Here is a 26,243-nt window from a genome sequence, read left to right on the forward strand (position 1 = left end):
AGAGGACTGGGACTGAAACCCCTAGCCCAGGGGAGGTGTGTGGGGGAGGCAAGCTGATCAAAGCAAGATGGATGTGTCAGGTGTGAGCAGTGGACCAAGAAGACAATGGCTCTGGCCCACTGCTGAGAACATGGACTGTGTGTACCCTTTTCTAAACACCATTCTTTTCCCCGAAGATACAATAAACTACCTTTGATTTGGTTTCCAAATTCATTCCCCTCCTTCCATCAAAAAAGAGTATAATAAGAGTTCAGATGGACTGCACCACTGAGATCTCCTCAGACATGACTTGGTGGACTCCCTTGAGAGACTTTGCCGTTCTACTTTTGGTAGCTATGTACTTTTCTTTTTTTTTTCCTTCTCCCTCTTTTCCTTATTTTTCCCTTTTCCCCCAATTCCTCCCCAACGCATTTTGCTGTGGTTATTTCAATAGATGTGCATTTGTTTTGATTATCATTGCAAACCCCCTTGTACCGTGTCGGTTTTTTGCACCCTGAGATCCCCCACAAACATCACGAAACCCGTCTGTGCGGACGGCTCGTGACACCATTAGCTGTGGGGATGTTCCTGCAGGCTCTGATGGATCCTGTTGGGCACTGGATCCTGCTGTCTGACCCAGAAACAAATGTTCTCTGTCTCAGAAGCAGTTGCAGCTCCTACTGCAGCAAAAGGGCAAGAGACTCTCACAGAAAGGGCTCTAAATCCAAGCTGAGAGATTTCTTCAGAACTGCAAACACTGAGCAATTTCCCTGCATCCAAAGTCAGTTACTAGGGCACATTCCACGATTTGTGAGCTTATTTAATTGTCTGAGCGTGGATATCTCAAACTTAAGACCCCAAGTCTGTCAGGACTAAACTTAATACTGATACTGTGAGTAAATGTGAGGTGCCATTGAACAAAGACGTCATTACCAAAATTTGTAGAATTACTAAACATTAGGAATTCCTGAACTTAAAAGTGGAGAAAATATTTTGATATCCTAAAGTGCAGCATTACACACATACATGATTCTTGACTGGCAGAACGAGGCCACAGGGCACGTAAACCAAAATCCCTAAATAAAACTTCAATATTTTATTTTAAAAAAAAAATCAGATTTTCTCTGTGTGTACAGATTCACATCTTCATGCCATAACCAAACAACAAAGACCCCTAAAAGGAAGCCATGCAGTTTCCATTTATTGAAATTATAAACAATTTCAAGTTTTTCATGGAGTCAGACGTTTTGAGGGGTTGAAGAAATTTATTACAAGGTAACTTCTGCAGCAGCATTCTAAGGGATTTTATGGTACCAAGGTACTACAGTTTTGGCAACAGGTACAGGTTTCTGTGATCCATAAGGAAACACACCTGTAAATTCCCATTAATCCTGATTTCAATGGCCTCAGATTCCCTTAATGCTTGCCTGGATTTAAGAAGAAAAGAAAATGAAAAAAAGGTGATCAGTAACAGCAGGAAACTGTTTACCAGGGAGTCCAGATCGACCCCAAACTTCATTACAGGTCTGCATCCATCACTGCTAAACCACGGAGAAGCTGAACAGCCTAAATACTGACAGCAAAGCCGTTCTGATTGTGAGAACATGCTCTCCAGGCTCCAAAACTCCTGAAGGGAGGTTGTAGCCAGGTGGGGTCGGTCTCTCCCACTGGGCAGCACTGACAGAACCAGAGGACACAGTCTCAAGATACGTCAGGGAAGGGACAGGTTGGATATTAGAAAGAAGTTTTTCACCCAAAGAATAATAAAGTACTGGAATGCTTTTCCCAGGGAGGTGGTCTCACCATCTCTGGATGTGTTTAAAAAAAGACTGGACATGGCACTTGGTGCTATATTCTAGTTGAGGTGTTAGGGCATAGGTTGGACTCGATGGTTTAGGAGTTCTCTTCCAGCCCCATTATTCTGTGATTCTGTGGAAACCACCCAGGGACAGGGAAGTAAAGAAGGCTCTTTAGCTCCATGTCTCTATAAACAGTGGGACCACTCTGCAGTGCTAATGAGTGCGTGGGTGACAGAAACTGCCCATGGAACTTGGATAATGAAATACCCCAAACTGCTGACAGAACATTCAGAAAAGCAGCCCCGCTTCACACATTCTTTACCTAAAAAGCTAATGATGCTTTTCCTAGAGGTAAACAACCAGTTATGAAAGCTCATTCGCTTCAGTACCTGCTGCAGCCCTGCTCCCCCTGTATCCAGCACTACGGCATTTATCAAGCACAGTGAGAAACGTCCCCAAGACCCCCGGTAACAAATAAATGTTACTACTGTAAAGTGGGTTTAGCTCTGGCTTGGACTACATCCTCCTGCTAGCCCCCATCCAGCCCCACGGCATAATATCCTCCGCACAGCCGGATAATCCCGTCCGTCCCCGTGGGTTTACTCCAGGCAGTCCCTCCCTTCCAGCACTTGGGCTGGACTCGGCTTTCCGGAGCCGCTGTCCGCCTCCAGCTCCGCATGCAGGCGGCGAATCCCCGCGGCAGCCCCGGAGCCGCCGCCCGCCGCTGCCGGGCGCTGCCGCAGGAGCGATGAGCGGCGGGCTCGGCCCCGGCGTGTGCGGCCCCGGGCCCCCCCGCGCTGCCCCCGCCATGTGCGGCCCTGCCCGCGGGGCGGGGGTCACCCGCCCCCCGGCCCCCAGCCCGGGGCCGCCGGCTCCGGCCCGGCCCCGCTCCGGCCCCGCGCACGGCAGGAGGCGGCGGGGCCCCGCCGGCCCCCGGGGAGCCGCGGCGGGGGCGGATGGAGACAGCGGGCACGGCGGCGGGCTGGGGTAAGGCAGGGCAGGGCGGCATGGGGGAAGGTACGGGCTGAGCCGGGATGGGCAAAGGCAGCAGCCGGGGGAGGGCAGGAGCTGAGCCGGGATGGGGAAAGGCAGCAGCCGGGGGAAGGCAGGGGCTGAGCCGGGATGGGCAAAGGCAGCAGCCGGGGGAAGGCAGGGGCTGAGCCGGGATGGGCAAAAGCAGCAGCCGGGGGAGGGCAGGGGCTGAGCCGGGATGGGGAAAGGCAGCACCCGGGGGAACGTACGGGCTGAGCCGGGATGGGATGGGGAAAGGCAGGGGCTGGAGCTGAACCAGGCTGAGAGGAAGCAGGGGTTGGGGCGGGCTGGAGCGGGCTGGGGACAGGCAGAGCCTGAACCGAGCTGGGGAAAGGCAAGAGCTGAACCGAGCCGGGGAAAGGAAGGAACGGAAAGGCGTGAGCTATGCCGGGGTAAAAGGTAGGGGCCGTGCCGTGCCGGGGTATAGCAGGAGCCGTGCCGGCCGAGGCAGGCTCTGCGGGGCCGATCCCAGCCGGGTGGGGCAGGCTCTGAGGGGCCGATCCCGGCTCTGAGGGGCCGATCCCAGCCGGGTGGGGCAGGCTCTGAGGGGCCGATCCCGGCTCTGAGGGGCCGATCCCAGCTCTGCGGGGCCGCTCCCGGGTGGGGCAGGCTCTGAGGGGCCCCGGGAGCCCGTGTGTTGCCGCCCAGCCGCGGGTGCAGAGTGCGGGGATCCCAGAGCCCAAAGGACCCTGCCCGGAACTTTGTGTGGGCCGGGCCCCCTCCCTAGAGGGAGCAGCCCCTTCCCGGCCGTGCCCGCGGGCAGGGCAGGGCAGCGCCGAGACCCCGAGCAGAAGTCCGTGACACAGCGAGCGACCCTCGGGAATCAGGCTTTAAATCCTCGCCTGCATTAGTAAACGAGCTCATCTTTAAAGAAATCTAAAGATCTGGTTATTTAGGACAAGTTTTACTCGTGTGCATTTTGTTGCCTGTAAATATAAATCTTTGAAGAGCAAAGTTATAAATATTAAAGCCTAAGTGCATAGGGGGAGTATGTGTATCAGATTTTAGACTAAATTTATTCCAACCCAGTTTGGCACACACATGCCTGATGCATTCAAGCTGCACTCACACAAATCAGGGAAGTTACTTGGTTTTACAGTGGTAGGTGCCTGTTTCAGAGACTGGTGAATGACTTAACAATAATTAGCATATTTATATAACACATTGTTGTTTATACATGGGGTTTGGAATTTGAGAGGCATTAATATCATTTCCTGAACAGGAGGGATTCCTAGAAGTATTAAACAATGCCTTGTTTGGCATTTTCCCCCCAGTTGAGCTACATCTGTGTGTGCACTCGGGGTCTGAGATGTGCAGTCCTGCCCAGAGAGAGCAGGTGAACCTTACCTCAATGTGCCTTCAACTCACATCTGGTACCAAACAAAACCAAACTGTTATTAAGGACCTTTCTCTTCATTTTTCCCTTTTTAGTTATTTTCTTCCATCTTTCTTTCATCTCTGGAAGCTCCATCAGTATTGGGATAGGCAGCAATTATTCCAATCTCCGTAAGTAATGTCTTTTTCTTTTTTTAAAAACGGTATTATTGGCGTGTTTTGCAGTCATGTACAGCTGCAGAAATAATATATTTCAAGTTCTCTAGCAGATAAACATCAATCCAGTAAAAAGCAAATAGCTTCCTGATTGAGAAAAAACTGAGTTAACAGAAATGTCCTTAACCTTGTCATCTTTAGGTAGACCAAACTCACAGAAATGACAGAACTGTCTGAAATAAAGGACCATAAAATTTAGTGTCAGGTACAAGTACTTCAATATTTTATTTTTTTTTAAAAATCCTCCTTTCAGCATTTTCTCCCACAACAGCAAACTAGCAAATTGACAAATGGAGCACACTGACATCAGTCAAAATTTATATCATTTTGGCATTCACTAGTGAAACAAATGTGGCTAAAAATTACTTCCAGTCATTGAAATAAAACAATTCCTGACATTTGACTTCCTTCTGCTCTCCTTTTTATGTCTGCCTTTTGTAGTTATTACATGAAGGCTTTTTGAAAAGGAAATACAGCATTGTAGGAGCCAATTATCCTCGTGTCACTGGTCCTATTTTGGCAGGAAACCACATGCACACAGGGAAGCAGGGCAGCATGTCCAGTGTCTTGGATGGAAGAATGCATCATAAAAAAAATACTCAACAATTAAACCCACCAAGAGCCCTCTTGGAGCAAGGGCTGCAGCTTAAGAAAAGCTGTGCTGGAATGTTATAATCAGACTGTGACTTTGTAGCACTGTTCATGCCCATCATGGCTGAGGAATCTTACAACTAAAGGTGCAGTTTAAAGGAAGAACAGACCAGAAGTTCCCTTAATTTCCTTTGGAACACACATGGAGGAACACAGACACAGCTACAATCATTCACACACTAGAAATCACACCCATTTTAATGTTTGCTGTCACAACCTATCATGACAGCAAACTTGGAGAAATTATTCATGGAGTCAGAACCAGCTTCTGGCCACAGTAGGGATTTTTAGGATCTATCCCTAAGATAACTTTGGTAATTGAGAGCAGAGTTTAGTTGTTAAAGGTGAAGACAGTGCAAAACCAAGTAAATGCCAAGTGCTGTCTTTCAGATTAATCCCTTAAACTCCTCCAAAACACCACATTCAAGCTGGGCTGAAGAGCAACTGCAAAATCAGTAGCTGCTGCCTAATGGAGCCCAAGTGGCATCACCCAAGTCACAGAAAATGTGTAATGTGGACATTGGGTACAGCTGCACTGGCAGTCTCCTCATTTGTGAGTGAGCTGCCTGTGGGCTTGGCAAGAAAATCCCTGTGCTGTGCTGGTGTTGTTACAGGTCAATATTGCAAAAAGAATGCTGAGATTATTTTCCCCCAGAAATGCTGGGTTTACATAATGCACAAAGTGATGTTTCCCAGCGCTTCACTGCAGGACAGCTTTGTGTTGCACTGGGTTTGGATCAGCAGAGTTCTGTGACAGAACAATTGCAGCAGCCAGTTCAGAGGAGTCTGAGGATTGCTCTCATTTCCACACAGGTGCATACAGAATTAAGTGGTTTTGATCATGGTTTTCCTTCAGCCTTAACTGAGTCCAGCTCAGCCAGACTTGACACTCTGGCCCTCTCCACAAGGGCTCTCAGCTTTAATTCCTGTAATGCCTTGGCTCTGACAGGTTCCACTGACAGGAACAGATAACATTACCACAGCACCAGTGGGCATTAGCCACAAGTGAAACCATGGCTCATGGCATGCTTTTACAGCAAATGTGGAGAGACCAGAGTTATCCCAGGCTGTTTGGAGGCACCACAGGAAGAAGACTCCTCAGTGGCCTCTCCTGTAGGCCAGGTACCAGCCCTGTTTGCTGCCCAAACACTGAATTTCCTAAGCAAGGGCAAAGGCCCAGGACTGCAGCTCTGCCCATACAGAGTCAGGTGAGCCTGCAGAGCCCTGCTCTAGCCCAGGACAAAGGGAAAAGTCACCCAAGCAAAGTCCAGGCAAGAGAACACTCAGGGATGGAGCCCAGTGACTGCAACAACACAGAGCCAAGGTGGGCTGATAGGGTCAGAGCTTAACAGAACTTCCTAGTCAGAAACAGAATTTGGTTTGACTTTGTTGCTTTAGATGTTTCTTTCTGAGAGAGACACTGGATTTCTTTGCAAACTGTTTCCAGCTTTTAGTCAGCTGTGTTTGGATGATTGGTTGGTTTTCAGAATAAAAAGTCAGATTTATCTCTAGAAAATAATGACAATGAAGATAAATTATTAATCAGCAGTCATGAACCTCAGTCAGTGTTTCAAATGCTTAAATGAAGGGGTCCAAAAACTGTCAGAGAAATAAAAAGGCAGAAAAATTGTTCTGTGCAAACTGCCTTTCTGCATGTGCCTGCCTCCTCCACCTCCTTCCCAGCACTTCTGAGATTTATCTCTGAGGAAATTGGTTGTAGACGCAAATAAAAGCAATCAAGCCAACTGATTATTCAATCAATTATGCAGATTGCCAATACATATGTGGTATTATAAAAAGACAGTTTTCTCCAGCTATTTAGTGACTCTATGTATTTAAATATTATAGGATAGTCCAATTCAACTACATCCCTGCTTTTATATCTAAGAGCACAAGGAATGTCCGGAGATATGTAAAATGTGCATTTGCAGGCATGAATGACAAAAAAAAAGCTTTAAAATATACAAGTCAAGCAGCATTTCCAAGTCCAGCACTAAGATTCCTGTCTTAGAATCTTCAGAGAGTCTACAGACTTGTCCTAACTAACCAGAATTCTCTCACCAAACCAAGAAGGAGCAGAAGCATTCCTACTGTGGCTCTCTGTGCACAAAATCCCACCTAAGACAGGCCCAGAGGACACCTCCTGAAGGGACAAGTGCAGAAAATCCTCATCCTGGGACCAGAGAAACACCTTGGAGGTCCCCAGCATCTGGCTTGGGGACAGCAGAAGAGCACATCTGGCTGCCAGCACTGAGAGCTGCACCCTGAGACCCCAGCACAGCAATGAAAGGATGAATAAACTTCTACTCATAAACAAGGAAATCTTTCTGCACACAGCAAGAATAAAATGTCCTCTCCACTGGGACTCTGCAGCTCCTGATGTGTCTTTTTCCCACTCCAAACTGAGCCATTTAGTGCAGCTGTCTGAGGCACAAACACAATTCCCCATGACAGGATGCACAACATCAGCAGGAACATAACTTTACATCCCCAAGCACAGAGCCCAGTGCCTCAGTCCAAACCAGGGAAGAGCCTGGGTGATTTGGGCTCTGTGCAACCCCCAGGAGTTCTCCTGGCTGTTCCAGATTTGAGACTTACAGAAAGACAGGAGATTGTTTCCAGCTTTGGTGGGGGCTGCTGGCTTGGGGAGGTGCAGGATGACAGGAGTTTAAGAGAGAGCCTGACAGATCTGCAGCCAGACTTGGGCACAGCACAGCAGGACATCCCTTGCACTTGTGTCAGTGATCAAAGCACCAACATGCAGCACCCATAATCCAAAATGCCAGATAGCCACATAGGTCAGTGTGCCAGACACTGAGACATGCACTGCAGTTGCCCCCTCTTAAGTGCAGAGCAAAATCTAATCCCCAGAATAATCTGCTCTTTTCTTCCTTCATTCTATTTCTTCTCCAAGTGTTGATGTTTTTCTGAAGCTGGCAAAGAGGTTCCCATCCCCATTTCCTTAAGGGCATACCCCATATCTCCCTACAGTTTTCCACATTGCACTTCATGTTTTAGTGACTCCAGCTGGGCAGGAGGGAAGGATGCTCAAATACCTCCAGAACCACCCCTTGGAATCCTTTGTTCCTCTCCTCTACTAAGTAATAGCCAGCATCTTTCTGCCATCAATTTACTTTATGATGGCTTGAAATCATCTATTACATGAATAACAATTTCCTCAGCTTTTAAATGGAATCTGCACTGGGAAGGGATCCACTTCTCTCCGAGCCTGACAGTTTCTTATCCTCCTGTATGAAGATGTAGGCTGACAACTCCAATTCAATCATTTCCATTGTGCCTACTAACTTAATGCTTTCATTTCAAGCAGCTTCTCCCAACTCACACTTCTCCACTTGAAATAACAGATTAGGAAATAATATCTGCATAGTTCCCATGCACCTGCATTGCAAACATGCAGAGTCTAGTCCAAACTTGCTCTCTAGCAAATAAATAAAAGGATGCTTCAGTTTTTGGAGGGGTTCTCATCAAGCTGCTACAAGCAGCTCTATCAGGAAACCTCTCAGAGGGGAGCTTTGGTTCAGATCTTGTTTGAGCTGTGTTCAGGCACATGCCCAGTACCTTTATGCAGAGCAGCTCTCCAGGAGAGGTGGACTCCTCTGTAAAGTTTCCTTACACTCTGTCCTCAGATGTTTTGGAGACTTGGCCTACAGCTCAGAGCTGGCAGAAACAATTCAGCTGCCTTTGACAGCATTTATACAAACAGGAATTTTAGCTCCAAGACTTAATACATTTCTTGCTGGCACTTCATGAAATACCCCTGACTTTTTTTTTTTTCTTCTTTTTTAATTACATTATATGACATAGGAAAGCCTACAGTCCTCAAGAACCTGTGTGAAGATATTTCACTAAAGGACATTTCAGCCAAAGCCCTGTGATCTCTTTCTACTCTTAAGGCAAATAGTTCTTCTATGACACTTTGTTTCTGTGGGCTCTTTAATTCTAAGTTTCTTATCTTTTAATTGCTGTTTTTAGTTGCAAGCATGTTAATCCCTCTGTTTCCATCTTTAAAATGAAGATTTGTCTTTCAGCAATTGTTTTTCCTTCATCAACAAGTAATCTTTATTAGTTTTGTAGTTTAAGAAAAGCAGCTCTGTAAGCATCTGATCTTCACAGGTTTTCAGCATCCAGGTTTGTTTTGATTTAGCTGCAAAATTGCTACAAGATTACTTCTACTTAGAAATCCCACTTCTACTTAAAATCCCACTAGAATTGCAACTTAATCACTTCAGGTTCTGCACAAAACAACTGGCCCTGTCCTTTCAGTTGACAGGTATCTAAAAACCAGAAGGTGAGTAGAGGAAAAAAAGGCTGGCAGAAAAGTCAATTGCTTTAAATTACACAGGAACTTTAGGAGAAAGCTCTCCTGGCTGCTGGGGTGGTGCCTGCCACTGACTCTTGCTAAAAAGAGAGAAATTCTCTGAATTCTGTTTCCACTTACTAAGGACATGCAATGTTTTTTATGGTTAGATGATAAATGATGTGTTTCCAGAAATTTTCAAAACAGGTTTCCTTGTTGTCACCTCAATGTATTACCCTGAAGCTTGCTCCAAGGGCAGTGGTTACACAGGGAACCACAGGACCCTCACTCCCTGGGCAGCAGAGAAAGGATAAGACCAGACAATAAAAGTTCTGAAAGGTAAATTAACTGTGGTTTTTTTTTTTTTTTTTTTTGTTTGTTTGTTTGTTTGTTTTTGTTTAAAGAAAAATTGATGCTTTATTGCAGCAGCCATGTTGACAAGTAGCCCAACAAAATCTAGTCACTGGATATTGTAATTCCAACTCTGCCCCAGAGACACATCCAGAGAGAAATGTGAACCCAGAGATTTCTGGTTTGGCCTGGAACTTGGTTCTAAGGGAGGAACACACACACTGCAAAGAGGAGCAAAAAGGAGGAGCTCTTTGGGGTGATTTTTGTGCATCATTTGAAGAGTACATCAAACTGCACTAATTATCGCTCTCCTCACAGTAAACACATTTGTGGAATCAGATGTTCCTTTAGAAAGAATGTAGGACATTGAAAACAGTTCCAGTGCATCCTGCTGGGTGCTCTGGCTGAACAGCACATCTCTGAGCAGCAATCCCCACCAGAAATGCCCAGGTGTTTAGAGAGAGCAAAATCAAAATATCACCAGTACTTTTTAACTACACAGACAATTTTATAAAAGACTTTCCTTTTAGAACAGTACAATCATAAATGGAAACATGAGTGGAAACTGCACTTCTGCTACTTGATCCTGTTAATCAATCTGAAAGATATCTGAAAATCTGATAGCTGAAAATAGAAAAGATCCCTTTATTTCTGTGCTTCTGATTTAAAAAAAACCCAAACAAACATGTTTCTATTGAATGAAGCAAGCTGTAAATTGGAAATGTTCCTAAAGTTGGAGACATAAGATCTGCAACTCCTAAGGAGAGCTGCAGCATCTGTAGAGGTAAAAACAAGAACTCTTCCCCAGATTTTCAAATTATGATTCCCAAATACAGCCAAAGGCAATGTGGTAAAATGCAGGGACAAAGGTGGTGTTAAGGTGCTGTAGTAGTACTGAAAGGACATCCTGTGTCTGTGCTCTGCTTTAAGGTTATTGTACTTTCTTTTGGTTGCCATCAGTGGAGGAACTGGTGGACACAAGAAGTCACCAGAGATGAGAATTGTCCTCCTTACATTGTGTTTGGCACAGATTTCTCTGTCATGCTCCTCTAGATCATAGATACAGAGCTTTAAATATCAACCCAGCCTGGGCCAGGAGTGGTTCATTCAATATCACTCACTGGCTGTGGTGACAACTGGGTACCCACTCCAACAGAGACTCAAATGGGGGACATGTGGCTAAAAAATTGATTTTATTGACATAGGAAAATTAGCTGCAAAACTATTACCTTTTATCACTGTATTTTAATATTGATGCAGATTAGTTTTCAACTCATGGGTCAATTTTTTTGATCACATCTATATCATACTGCCCCTTAGCCTAAATTTGACATGGCCATTTGATGTTCCTAAGTTACCAGTTTCCACTTGCTAAATCCATCAAACTGGGCTGATCTGGAATCCACACCCTGCACCCCATTGCTTGGCCCTCTCTGATGGGAGCAGGTGAGGAACCAGAAAGGGCTCCTCTGAGAGAGGCTTCTTAGCTCCCTGTCATCCACAGGAAAAACGGGTTTCAAATCAATTTTAGTTTTAAAACATGCTTTGAAGACAAAATACCTTTTGGCAGCAAGTGCTGGGACAGAAGGATCACCTTGGGAAGTAATGCATTTTTCCACCAGTGAAACAATCAGTCTCACAAGAATTTTCATTGTAAAGAACTGAAAGCTCATTATTTGCTCAGTCAGTTTGTGATGCCTCTGTCCCTGCTGGCTGTGCCTCACTCTCTTCCTCATAAAAACACTGACATGTTTTTAGTCTTCATCATTTTGGGGATTATTTTACAGCTCCCTTTGAGAACACATGGGACATTGTATCATCTGGATTCACAAGACACATAATTTGCACTTGCTACAGCTGGGATAGGTTTGAACACCCATTTTTTAACCATTGTACCCCATTTTTAACCATTGTACCCCATTTTTAATCATTGTACCCCACTTCTGCTCAGCCCAAAGGAAATGGGATCTGCCCATGTAATGTTTTACAGTTCACAGTCTGAATCCCTGAGGCTAACAGAACATCACTGTGGGTTTCTGGTGCTCTCACAAAGGCCAAATCCCAAAGTGGCTTCCCCAGTTCCACAGCAGCTGAAAGCACACAAAGCACACATTACCTCATGGGACATGAGGGGTTTGAGTTAGAGGGACCTTCAGAGTGGAGCCAGTGAAGTGGTGAAAGATAAAACAGGAATTTTATGTTGCAGGAACTGTAGAGAATTTTCCTATGTCCAAAAAGGGGTGACATCACAGCCGGTGGTGGAGGAAAGTTGTTCTGAACTGATAAAAACAGGGGCAGTGATAAAGATACAAAAGAGTGTAAACTGGAGCAACTTCATAGAGGTTTAAAATCATCAGGGCAACTTTGAAATAGATTAGGAATTAAACAGATTTATGGATGATATCACCAATTACTTACATATGACTGTTACTTACAAATGACAATTAATATGACAATTATTAACAGGATCAACTACTCCAATAAATTTCCTAATAAATTATTTTTTCCTTTTGCATCATTTTTCTGTTTGACATTTGCAATGACTGTGTAATCAGTCCAACACCAATAAAAGATGTTTCCATTTAGACAAGGACTACCCTTGGTACCACAAAGTATTATTGCTTAGCAGCTGCTTCTATTATTTTATTAACTCTAAGAAAAACCCCAAAATCAACAAATCAACAAACAAACAACAACCCCACAAACAAACAAGCAAAACAACGCAAGCCCAGACAGGAACCCCCACAAGGTTAATTCTGGGAATTCCATGCCATTTTACCTGGAACTGTCTGAGATGCCTGCCAGAAAAGCAGAGGCCATTTGGGAGGTGCAGATGATGTTCTGAAGGCACACAGTGATCCTGGCAGGTGGCAGAGCTGCCAGGTGCAAGGGCCCAGGCTGAGATTTGCTGTGGCATTGTGGCAGTGCCACAATGTTTATGAATTGGGGACACTGCCATCTTCCCCTGGAGCAGCTGTGCAGGAGAGAAAACCAGCAGCAATTACCCAAAGAGCAGGATTTGCAGCTGGAAATGGTGACAAAAGGTTCCAAATGGGAAATCCTGGAGAGCTACCAAAGCTCAAGGAGCAGCAGTGCCTGTGCTCTGCTGAGTGCCAGCCTGCACCTCTGGGCCTGTGTGCTCCTCAAGCTGGGCCTGAGCCTTTGCTCACCTCTGGAAGGTTTTAGATTGTTCACATAAAGTGGCCTGGATGCAACCTGAATTCATAATACTCTGCTGAAAATTAAAGCTGATTCCCAAAGAATCTTTCTGCACAAAGTTCTGCCTTACCAAACTTAAAAATAATTAATTTGGTCATTAATTAGCTGTTTTCTGTCTGGTCTACTTCTCTTTTTCTTTATTGGAAGACTCTACATGTGTCAGTGCACACTCAGATACACTTGTCAGACAATTATTTGCATTTTTGTACCATCCAAACAAGAGCACCTTCAATAGCTCTTCTGGTGAAATGGGAAAACATTATAAAATAATATATTCTTTGAATAATGTAGGAAGTTTTTACTTCTCTTTTCCTGAAGAAATTTCTGACTTCCTGATCTCCATAATTTTGTTTGTTCCATATAGTCTGTTAATAGATTTCTACCCTAAGAAACTGGAATTTATTTACATGATAAGTTCTTTTTTCAATTATTTGCTCAGTAGTTTAGATGTTTCAGTGGGACACTGAAATTCCATGGGATATTTTGTATTGTGAAGTGTAAAACACACAAGCAAACCCCATACACTTCCTTATACAGAGATTCCCCAGTTCCCATTAAACTCAGTGTCATGCAGCTGCTGTTTGAATGCTGATGGGTGTGAAAGCCAAGCTGCTGCTGCTGCAGGCAAACCCTCAGAGCTCGTGGCATGGGAAGGGGTGGCCCTGCTCAGATGTGACAAGTGGCACCAGTCCCACCCACACTCCCATTTCTCATGCAAATATATTTTGTACAGGTGAATGCATGGCCTGAAACTGCTTTTCTGGCTGTTACCATGTCTGCTTTGAGAGGGGAAATGTCTGTTCATTGATGTCTGTGTGCAAAGGAAACCCAGTGCACTATCAAAGGACAAGAGAAAATTATTTTTTTCCCTTCTCTAGGCAGAGAGGAGTGAGTCAGTTTTCTACCTGGCCACCCAAAATCAACAGTAGCCCTGGGACATATCTTCAATCATTTAACTGAAGGGCCAGGAAAACATTTGGCTTCAGGCAGAGCTGCTGACCCTACTGGGTAGGATTTCATGTCTCTGCAAACCAACCCTGAGTTTATGTCTCCATAAACTCACCCTAGGCTTTATTAAGAGTATTGAAAAAATCCTTCCCCACTCTATCAGACTCAGTTCCTACCCTTAATTGTCAAATTGGAAAGGGACCATGCCAGAGTTAAACTTACAGCTACAGGTTTATGGAAGATAACAGATCTCTTTTTTCCCCATTTAAGCATTTTGAGTGTTCAGCTGGGGTGAAGATGCATTGTTTTGGTTTGGATGTTCAAGCACATCAGGCAGCAGAAGGCTCAGAGGCACCTCAGCCTTGTGATTTCCCTGGTGTGCTTCCCCTGGACCTCCTCTGGCTCAAACCCATGGGAAATGCCCAGAACAGCAGGACAGGAAGGGTTTGTTCCAGTCTGAGACCCTTTTCAGGTCTGACAAGGCAGAGAGAGCTGCCATCCAGCCTGGCCTTTCAAAAGCAGCAAGATTGACTTTCAGAAGGAATTGCTTGTTACACAATCTATTGTTTCTCCTCCTTTCAGATGAACTGAGCCTTCTGCTGAGTAAAAATGAGCCACACTGTGGTGACAGACTCTGCCTCTTACACCGGCTGTGCTGTCACTAGGAGGGGACTGTGGCAGGGTCCACATGTCCTTGAAACTGCTCAAGTGAGTTACCCTTCACTTTCCTGAATCATGCCCCCACATTCTGGGAATGTGAATCCATCTGCTCACCAGCTCAGTGTCTGCAGCAATAGGCTGCTCTGAACAATAGGTTTCATCTGGTTTTGCTGTTGCAAGGACATGGATGTTTAGAGGCTTATTTATTCATCTGTCTAAATCATTCATACTGGATGCTGAGTTCAAGGACCATGTGTGGTTCAGGCAGCAGTGGGAATGGAAGCTGTGGTCAAGCTCAGAGTGAATTAAGCTAATGTATTATGAAAGCTATTGCCCTGAAATGCCACTTGAGGAGGGAGAAGGGAGAAAAAAGCCTAAGGAAGGGAGCTGCCATTGCCAGAAACAATTAGGGACTGGCAGCTCTGCAGAGCAGTGGCTCCTGGCTCTGCCTCTGCATTTGGAAGTGGAGTGTGAATAACCAAACCACCTCAGAGCTGATGCAAGTGATATTTGGCCAGGGAGAGGGCAGAATCACTGTGGGATACCCAGTGTGTTTAAAGGAATCATGGGGTACTTTTGATACGGAGTGCAGACAGTTTCAGCCATTTGTTTTAAAACCAGATTTGTTGCAAAGGAGTTGAAGGAGGTGTTGAAAGATCTCTGATGAACACAAGAGTGCTGCAGTCTCAGCAGCTGCTGTTTACCAGCAAACTTGGAGATGTAACCACCTCAGCTTCTTCAGCTCCTGCCTTGTTGTGTTTACACGTTAATGTCAAGCTACAGTTTTAACACTGAACCCTTCCTTTTAGCATACCCACTTTGTGACTAACAATATCTAAGAGACAAACTGCTTTTAGACTTCTATTCTACACTCTACAAATAGCATTGATCACATGCTGTCACTAATCACTTGTGGATTTCAGTTACCATGACATTTTACACATTTTACACAATTGGCCTCAACTGTGCAGAAGGACCAGATGTTACAATGGCAGAGTGGACTGTAAAGACACTTCAGGTGAAAGTAACCCAAAAATTGAGATTCAGGAGTAAATAATACACCCCATCCTCCAACAGGCATGAGATGCATGGAGGAAAATTGCAAAGTAAAATGTCACACTCTGGCCATGCAGTGTGAACAGCAGGTCCTCACCACCCTCCCTGCTCAGCACCACCCACTCCCAGGCTTCCCAGAGCAATTCCAGCCCCACACAGCACTCTGACAAGAGAGCAGCCTCCAGGTTAGATCCAAGGAGCACAAAAGATTATGACTTTACCCTGAGAATTCCTAAGGTTTGCAGTTAATGTGCGTGGGAGGAACATAAGACCTGAATTTAGGCAAGATCTCATGTTACACTCTGAATTTGTAATCTGATCAGCAAAGATTACAGCTAGACATGGAGTTGTGGTTTTTCCTCTGAGAAAACATATTGGGTGTGGCTGTGAAAGGTTTAATGGGAACACACCAGTGTGGATGATCTTGCATTTTGCCAGGATCTCATGATACCCTTTAATCAATTGCATTGCACATAAGATGTGTTCTTTTCTGCCCTCCTATAAAGGTGTGCACAAAGCAGTGACTGGCAACAATCTTCTTAATATATGTAAATATATTTTTTTCTAAATGCAAAACTGTCACTTCAGTGCTAGTAAAAAGCTACAGGAATGACAGCTGACAAAATAAAGAGTCAAGTACTCACAGGTTTGCTCTGAACACATTACAGCCATTAAGAGCTCCAAACCAACAGAGCATTTGCAGTAGTTACAGGAGTGCACAGAACTCAGAAACTGCCTGGGGGAAAAGTTATTATTTGGACTGATGATGTCCAGCCTTCACACACTGACTGTCCACAAGTGACCCAGAGAGCAGAGTCACCCCTGAGGCGGCAGCAGCTGCCACCCCACAGGGACACTCCAGAGCCCTGTGCAGGCCCTGCCACGGAGCAGCAGGCACAGCAAAGCTGCCCAGAGCTCCCCTGCTGCATTCCCTGCCAGGCAGCCTGCCTGAGCTGCACTGCTGCTGCCCAGCAATGCAGGACACACGGACAGACAGGCAGACAGACAGGCTCCAAGGGCTGCCAGGCACATCTCCATAGCAGCAGTGTCCACATCAGGACATCATCCATGAACGTGTGGCTAAATCAGCACATGAAAAACTGCTTGGGTATAAAACCCCCACCTTTGTGACTAATGCATAGGTAACATTATGTAAGGTTTATATAATTATATACATTACATATTTTTATATATATATATATTAAAAAATAGTATACAGTGTATATATATATACACACACTAAATATATATACACTATATACTATATACTATATACTATTATATATAGTATATATATAGTATATATATAGTATATATACTATATCTAGTGTATATATTTATTTACTATATTTAGTATAGTGTATTATATATAATAAATATATATTGTATATTTTTATATATGTAATATATGGTATATAATTATATACCATACTTATTAACTAATATCTTGGGGATGAGTATATATCTAAATATATATCATATATATGTATCATATTTACTGCTTTTTTTCCTATCTGTGTGCAGGATAGAGGCACTGCACTTGAATCATTCACTGTTCTAATTTCTGACTTTATGGTTTTGTAATACTGACCTCTAAATATTTAGCCCATAGGGTAGAAAACACCTTGGTTCCTTCAGAATAGATTTGATGCATTTGATATACCTGTTTCATCCTAATATATTTTAGGACATTTAGGACTTCCTGGCAGGATCCAAGCACCTTGTGTTGTCATCTAAAAGCAACAGTCGTTTTGCTGAACTACATCCTTGGGCCATAAAGCATGAATGAAAATATCTGATTTTTACATGTTAGTTATCATTATTTCTCATCTCACATTCCTTATATTTACTTTACAGTTAATGGTATCTCGATTCAGTAACTTAATTTTCTTTTTATTTTGGCCAACAAAAACTTCATCTACTTCATATGAAACCCATAAAAAATAAAAACCAGGAACCAAGAAGGGAGTATAGTTCTTTTATAGCATGTTTTTCTGTTAAATCATTATTAATAGATACTTTTAAAGCTTGTGTCCATCATATCACTTATCCATTACTTGTGTGTCCTTGGACAATTTCTCATGCTGCTTGAGGGCATTGATTAAGCATACAAGTAGATCTATCACCTAAGATTGTTGTTTATTTATTTAGAGGTTTTCAGAGACATGAGGATTTTGAATTGAAAAGGATTTTATATAGATAAAAGCAGGAATAGATAGATAGATAGATAGATAGATAGATAGATAGATAGATAGATAGATAGATAGATGAAATTTACTTTCATATTATTACTTCAACAACCTAAAAATCTTTTGATAAATGGCTTTAAGTGACTTTAAATTTAGTTTTTAACAACAGGCAAGTGCAGCACTCTATAAAGGTACAGCCATCAGACTGTCAGTACTAAAACCCTACAGCCATCATCTCCCTACCTTTGTTTAGAGGTCACATCTACATCCCCCCCCCCTCACACACACAAATTCCCAGTGGAAATTGGAACCTTCTGCTAAATGGCTGTTTCTTCAAGGACAAGAAGTGACACAATATTTTCTGATTGCCAGTGCTGGTTGCCAGCAGTGCTCCCACTGCTCTGTGTGTTTCTGACTCACATGAGCAGGGTGCAGCAGGACCTCTTACTCACTGCAGTTGTGATGAATTAACTGCAAAGGAGGAGGAAGAAGACAGCTGTTGTTTAAGATTTTTTTAAACCCAAACAAAACCTGTAGTCCAGATCTCTGCCATGCAATATGGTGTTCCTTGACTGCAAATGCCTCAGTGGATGCTGAGCAGATGTTTTGAAATTCATTTCCATTGGGCTGGAAGTTTGTAATTCTAATCATAAATCATAATGTAAAACTAGTGCATAGATAGGTTAACATTGCCATTTTCAGTGTGTTACAAATAAATAATTTCTACATTGTAAAAATCAGAATAAAGGCAAATTCCCCTTTTGGAGCTGTCTGTGAAAACAGTCCTTGTCAAAGTTCTTCATTACCAGCCAGGAAGGACAGCTTTATATTTCTACAGGAGGCTGAGTCAGCTCCTCAGATCTTCCCTGCAGCTGACCAGAAATTTTTCTGTGAACCCCAAGAGTTCCAGGGAGGGTAACCCACAGCAAAGGGGAAGAACTATCAGGTATAGGATCTTCACCAGCATCTGTTTTTGCTGACAGCTTGACCCAGACTAAGCAGGCTTGACATTACTTCCTCAGCCTAAAAATGTGCGAGCACAGGAGGCCCCCACCTTGTCCCCTGCAGACAAAGTGTCCCTAAGTGCCACTGGGATTCCAATCCCTGCTTCTCAGGGAAGGATTGGACACACCAATACTGCACAGCACTCACCAGGCCAGGGGATCAGCCCTCCAAGTACAACTGCCAGACTGTGTTCCATCTAATTAGCAAAGCAATTTTGTGATAGAATCAATTAATTACAGTGCTAGGCAGATGGTGATAGAGCCACGTGGTGTGCAGAACTCTGTCTCCTAAATTCACTATCTGGAATATTTATCAAAGTCACAAGGCCTTTCAGTGATGATAACATGCTTTACTGTGTTATTTTGGGCTGCTCTATTTCAATTTTGTTCCAATTCCTTCCCCCACCTTTGGCTTTCCAGAAACCCAACTATCTTTCAGTAAGGCCGAAACAGCCTTTTAAAACAGTTTGTGTTATGAACAATAATGGCAGCTGTTGGTTATGCAGCACCTTAAAGAGCTCCTTTGTCTTTTGGAACCCTGTTGAAAACTCTGTGCAATAATTTGACTTTCAAACATACATGAAACTGGAAAATGAGAACCATTTCAGGTGCTTCTGAAAAACAGGTTACCCTCCCAGAAAATGCCTACAAGCAGGACTTAGGTACTTTTGGTTTCTACTCACAAGCAAATCTAGCTTTAGCTTTTGAGATAATGGAATTTTTGGTGGACTACAGCTGTACAGGGATTCCCAAGGAAGCTCACTATGTGCAACTTTATTTGGAAAAAACCCCAGCAGTTCAGTCTTAGGTATCAGCTAACAGAACAGACCAGTCACCCTGAGAACTGGGATAAAATACAGGAACCAAAGTATTGGGATGTATTTCCTGCTGCCCCAAGAGAACTTCCCCATCAGTCTGAAAACTGGTTAATTATTCCTGCCAGTGCTGGAGTTATTAAAAATGAATCACAGAAGCATTGTGGGGTTTTGCTTTGGACTGGACTAGATCCTCTCTGGTGGTACTTAGGTTCAAACTGGAGCTGTGGTGTGATTAAACAAAACCCTAAATTCAGATTCTAGAGTCCCAAAGCATGGAAGGTTGTGCTTTGTGCAGGTTTGAAAACAAAAAGCTTTCCCACTGTATACCCATCTAGTCCAGTTCTGGTTTTGGTCTGAGAAAGTTTTTTTCTTTAAACAAACATAAATGGCCAAGTTCCTCAGTCTGTTACATGTGCCCACAGTGCATTCATTGCAGGGCTTCTGGATTGGCCTGTCACTGAAGAATATTCATGAGATCTGCTTCTTAAAACACTGGCAGTTCACCAGCCACAGAACAGATTTGTGACAGAGGGAAAGGGAAATGACTTTCAAAAACCTGCAGCCCACTGTGCCCTTAGTGCCTAATCCAATATCCTGCTCTTGGCCCTCAGAGGGAATCAAACCCTTTGTTCTGGCAATGATAAAATCACATTTAGTGGTGTCTACAGCAGTGACCAGGAGGCCTCAGCACTCATCAAATAACAGACTGCTTTGTATCAGCCATGCAGGATCTCAGAAATGGGAAGGGCAAAGCAAAAAGAGATGCTGAGGAAGGAGTTCAGAAATAAATCCTGAGGAAAGGGGAAACCCAAAGCTGGCAGCTCTTTCTCAGCCATATCACACCAATTTTAATGTCACAAAACTCATGGAAATCTCAGGCCACAGCTGTGAGAATGAAGCCAAGGGGTTCTGAGGAGATCCACCACTGTTGGGAGCAGTGTGGTCACACTGGGGCTCTGGTGCTGTTTGAACAATCATGAGCAATGGAGAGACAGCCCATGTGCTCTGTTTGGGACAGGGAGAGAGATTCCCCCATTACACAGAGAATGGTGCTTGGAAAACAAAGAGGATCCACTGTATTTTACACATCCTTTCAGACCTAGGCATGTGCAGAAAAAGCTTTGTTGCCAGCCACAGTGGAGTGAATTTTCAGGGAAGGAATAGAGGAAAAACTCAGGTCCTCAAAATCAAAATCCACAGTATCTCCTGAGAGTAAGAGTGGACTTCCCAGGGAGGCTGGGTTCCAGGATGGATTTCCATCATATGTTCAGCATATGTGGAAAACATCTGTGCCATTGCCACAAACCAGGCTGGCAGGAAGAGCCTGAGCAAGTGGTGGAGCAAACAAGAAGAATGTGGGAGGAGAGAATCTTTGTTCTTTTTGTAGCACCTCACACATGCAGTTTCCCAGCCATGGCTCCTGGGCATTATAGCTATGGGAGAATATCAGTCCTGGAGTGCTGAGCCAGGCTCCAAAATTCCTGAAAGGCTGTGCAGGGCATCACAGTAACCAACAGGAGCCTGAGAAGCCACATGTGTGATTAATGGAGAAAATTCCAGTGTGTGCTTCCCACAGCTGAGTGTGCACACACAAACACAGCTCTGCACAGGAGGGGCTTTGTGCAGAAAAAAAATCAAATATAACTTGATACTTCCCATTTTATTAGTAATTAAACCTGCATAGAAAAACTGGAAATAATTCTGTCATGAAGATTTTGCTTAAAGCTCACATTAACAGGAGCTTTCTGTTTGTTCTAAGAGCTCTATCTCAACAGCCAAGCCCCCAGATTGCCTCAGGCCTTGGGGGTTCATAACCTCCATCCCTCTCCAGCAGCTTTCTAGAAAGTCATGTATATAATCCTGCCCATGGAAAGTCCTCTCTAGGTAAAATGATAAAGGAGGGAGGAAAGCAAAAAAAAAAAAAAAAAATCAGCATGCAATTCAGGGGCAGCTTAGGAAATAAATTCTTATAATCATGCTGACTAATTTGTTAAGAAAAAATAATGTCAAAATAAAAAGTTCATATTGCAGGATAGGTCCCCAGAATTCAGTTAATTTTTACCCTCCATAGCTGTCCTGGCTTTCAGAAACAGAATTGTTACCTCCTAGCTTACTGTGAGCTTAATTTTAACATTTAGGAAGCAAAGCCCTTGCATAAAAGTATTGCATTTAATGTGCATCCACCATGAAATTCAGCCTAATGGGAAAGAACATGAACTGCTTTCAAGTGTATTGCAAGTGTGATTATATTTGCCTGTTCCTTTCTGGCTCAGTCAACCAGAATTCCCAGATGAAAAAACACATTCCTATATTTTTCTTCCTCTCCCTTTCTCTTTCTCTGCTCTCTTTTCTGATTGAGGGTGGGTTTTGCTGTTAAATCCTCTTGGATGGGAAGTAGAACCACTTCTAGGACTTAACAAAAGCATTGTCCTGTGTGCATTCAGGGGAAGCTGCCCTCAGAAGCAATGCATGGATTTGTTCCAGTTGAGAAAACAAGCTAAACTTTCCCTGGCTGGAAGAGGAAATCAAATGTATGACCTTTGCTCAAGGGTTAGCCACACATTTCTCAGAAATTACTCTTGGAAAAGTGGTGCTGACCTGAAGCACTTGAGGTGTTCTTGCCTTCATCTCCCCTTTGTCTCCTTCTCCACCACCCATTTAGCATGAAGCTAAAGCACCAAAGAGTTGAGCTTTTAGTGTCTCAGTTTACCTCTCTCCTTTTTTATAGGCTGTGTTTTCTACCTAGAGACTTTCCTGAAACCATGAGAAAGTAGATGTAAAGGGTAAAATTCTGCTTCAGGTTTAAACACACATTTTCATTAGTACCAAAGAATTCACCCACTGAAGCCAAAGAGAATCACAACCTGTTATTCTTGTGTAATCATGTGTTCTCAATTCTTGTGTACTCAATGTGTAATCATTGCTGCCAGTCCCAAGGGTTACAGGAGTGGAGGCTTTCATCTTGAAAAAAATCTGGTTTATGTAACTTGACACTTCTCATTTTATAAGTAGATAATTAAACACTGCACATGAGCTTAAAATTATTCTGTCATGAAGATTTTACTTAAAGCTCACATTAACAGGAGGTTTCTGTTTGTTCCAAGAGCAGCATCTCCACAGCCAAGCCCCCAGATTGCCTCTCTGGGCAGCACCTCAGGCCTTGGGGTTCATAACCTCCATCCTTCTCCAGCAGCTTTCTAGAAAGTCACATATATAATCCTGCCCTTGGAAAGTCCTCTCTAGGTAATCCTGCCTGGAGTCCACCAGGGTGGTGAACAGAATCATGAAAAACAGGAGACTTTGAGGCAGATATGTTTGAACCCAAAACTTGGGTTTTGGACAGGTCTTGTCCAAAAAGCTGATTTCAAGAGAGGCACGGTACTGTTATTTAAACATCAATTGCATAAACACAGCAGAAATTTAATTACTAAATATTGAAAACATTAAATGTTAACCGAATGACTGCATTCTTTGTTTCCATTCATTTCATTGCATGCCCTTTTAGAGCTGGTCCAGCTGAAGAAAAGGAATTTGCCATTTCACAGTTCTCTTGCAGATTTGTAGCCAGGTTTCTCCAGTCCTTGCCAGCAGTTCCAGGGAAGGCACACAGACCTTCTCCAGATTGTCAGAGACAGGCAGGTACTCAGGAGGGGCATTTCAGAGAGGTTCACCCTCCCTGCAGGTGCATCCAGGCTCTTCTTACCGTCCAAATGGGAGAGCAAGAAATTCCTGAAACCAGCTCCAAAGGGAAGTTCCAGAAGGGGGGAATATTGGCTCTTAATCTGTGGGATACTGTCACACACCACTGAAAGAGATGGAACACCTAGCTTTAAGGAACCACTGAAGGAACAAATGGGAGGGTTATCAGAGGCTCTGACAGGAAAGAATCCCAACTCAAGAGGCCCAGACTGCCCTGTGCCTGCCAGATTCCTCCTGAGAAGTCATTTCAGCTGCCTTTAACATCACTTTTTCACTCAGCAAATGAATGCAACTGTACTTGTCAGCTTGGCAAATTGCTGTATCATGGTACCCTTGCACTTCTATGAAGCAACAAAGTTATATTCCTTATATTCAGGAATTCCTTTATTATACAATCTTCTTAATTAGGAAAATTCTTAAACATCCCAAAGAAAAATATAAAGGGATGGGGGAAAATAAAAAACAACCCAATCAATATCCAGTTTGGGGACAACTTAGTAAATCAGTTCTTGTAAACACTCTGACTAATTGAGGCTCCTTAAGGTATCACACCATTTGTTGTACTGATAGTTTAAGCAGGCTTTGTCAGGCAGTTAATTCTGAATTTACTGCTGCTTGTAACTCTCACTTCTTCTTCACTTGCATGGTCCCAGGCTGTGACCTCCAGACAGGTTTCAGTTCTTGGGAGCATTCACAACATGTATCAGTGTTTAGTAGGAGAGTTTAGATTGCTGTGGAAATCACCATCTACTGTTTCCCTGCCACAACAAAATCCCTTTTGCCTGTAAAAATCCTGCTGCTGGGCTGGTTATAAATTTCATAGATTACCTTGGTCTGGATTATCAACACTAATGACAACAATATCCTCTTCTTTTACAACTTTTATTTATCCTTTCTAAGGACTCATTTGGAAGACTGCTTCTTCCAGCAGCTGGCACTGGGTTTTATTTAATGAGTATGTTACTGGCTGCTGAGGGTCAGTATTTGTTGATCTTGCCTGATACAGAAAGTCCCACTGACACACTATCAGCTTCTGTAAGCAGAAATGAACAAAGGACACAAGTGCAATAGCTCTCTGTTAATAAGAGCAGAACTTTTATCTGGTTTTGCATCTCTGATTTGATAGCTTATCTTTTCAGAGGCTTAGGAATAACAACTGAGCACAGAGTTGTGGCCCACAGGAAACAAGAGAGTCAAAGCTGCAGGGCTGTGGCCCCTCTGCCTCCCCCTGGGAGCACTGACCATGGCTGAGGGAAGCCAGGAAGGAGCCTCAACACAGGAGGAGGAGCAGGGACAAGCAAAGATTGCAGTGCCAGCTCCTCCTGACATGAGACAGGCATTGGGATGATGACTCCCCTTGTCCCATGAATTTAGAAAATGCTCAGTTCTGCTAAATACAGCCATTTTCAAGATAGATTTAACCACAGTAAATTATCTGACAGGATATAAAGAATGACCAGTTCTGTTTCATAGTGAGAAATGATCAGTAGTATTGTTACATTCTGAAATAAATATTAACATATTTCTCTGAATGGCTGCCCTTTTTGGGGGGGAGAAGCCAAGGTTTAAAAGTTTCTATCAAAGCAATCTGTGAAGGCTGCTCCAAAAACCCACAAACACAGCCAAGAAACTGTTCTTGTTAAAGGAGTTTCCTTGCTATGCCTTTTCCTTCGTCTGTTATATGAATCTATGAACTTCAGCAAAAGCACTTTCCAACATTCTGGTAATTTTGATTTTAACACTTCTATAATACAAACTTTGAAAAGAAGACAAGCCCATCAGCAAGGCAAAACCCTCTCCCACAATCTAAAGTGGTGGAACAGTGACAGTTTTAGAACATGAATCTCAGTGCCTTCTGAATTAGAAAAAATTGTAGAAATAAAATCAAGGATGCATTTACAGAGCACAAATTATGCACATGAGCACCTTCCTGAACTGAGGCCCAGCTTCAGTACCTTTATGAAAAATAGCAGACTCCTGGTTTTGGCACATTATGAAATATGAGTTAGTGGAAAACACTATATGCTGTGGAACTGAGAATAAGATGAAAAACACAGAATGAACAGAGTGAATAGAAAACAGCCAGCAGGGCCAGAGGACATAACACCTCCTTGAAATCCTAAATTCAAATCTGCCTTGAGTCATAACTGAAATAATGTGGCTGGTTTCATCTGGGTGGCTTCCAGAAGAGGCTTGTTCCTATCATTGCATTGCAGGAGAAGTGTTTGTAGCTGCCAGACTTTGTTCCCCAGAGGAGACTGACAAATAAATGCATTTTACATATAAATACATAAATAGGGCAGGGGAAAAGTGTATAAAGTGGTAGACAAGAAAATATTCCGATGTCTCTTGTTAAGCATCACTGGTGACTCCCATGGACAAGAGCCATTCCCAGAACCTGTAAATGATGTTTATAAACGAAAGGAAGCCTGAGGATGTCCTGTCTGGGAGGAAAGTGGAAGTGCTTGCTTCACTCCCTCTGTGGGATAGCCAGGGAAATGCACGAAGCAGGGGCCGGGAAGGGACACCAAGGAGTTGAGGCTCTAACTCAGAGAACGCTCCTGGCACCGACTCCTTTGTGCACACACTTGGGAGTTACACTGGAAAAGGGTCTGGGAATTCAGCCTCCTTTCAGTGCAGCTAGAGGCATGAAAACCTTTCTTTTCCATGGGTTCAGCTGTCTGGCCCTGGGAGTGCTGGATAAAGCTGAATTCCTCTTTGGGCTTGGAGCTGCTGGGTGCCTGTAGGGAGCTCTGCCACCCATGGTGGTGACATGGTCCTGCCTCTGCCCCAGGAGGAGGCCTGGGACCTGCCCATGGAGCTCCAGGAGCCAGATCCAGGTGCTGAGCCAGGCTTTGGGAAAGGTCTCTGCTCCCAGCCTGCCATGCAGGGCTGTGCAGGCAGAATCCCAGATCCCATGTTTTGGGAAAGGTCTCTGCTCCCAGCCTGCCATGCAGGGCCGTGCAGGC

At 43.8% G+C, this 26,243-nt stretch overlaps 1 protein-coding gene across 1 annotated transcript in view; it reads left to right on the top strand.

The window, feature by feature from the left end:
• The first annotated feature begins 2,618 nt into the window (after positions 1–2,618).
• The window catches only part of BEAN1 (brain expressed associated with NEDD4 1), a 51,727-nt gene continuing 28,102 nt past the window's right edge, over positions 2,619–26,243 (top strand). The window contains exons 1-2 of the mRNA XM_058813782.1: positions 2,619–2,765; positions 4,242–4,316. Of these exons, the coding sequence (XP_058669765.1) occupies positions 2,735–2,765; positions 4,242–4,316 (106 nt within the window). The 5' untranslated portion in view covers positions 2,619–2,734. The remainder of the gene's footprint in view (positions 2,766–4,241; positions 4,317–26,243) is intronic.

Source organism: Ammospiza caudacuta, chromosome 13 (assembly GCF_027887145.1).
Source record: "Ammospiza caudacuta isolate bAmmCau1 chromosome 13, bAmmCau1.pri, whole genome shotgun sequence".
Taxonomy (NCBI): Eukaryota; Metazoa; Chordata; class Aves; order Passeriformes; family Passerellidae; genus Ammospiza; species Ammospiza caudacuta.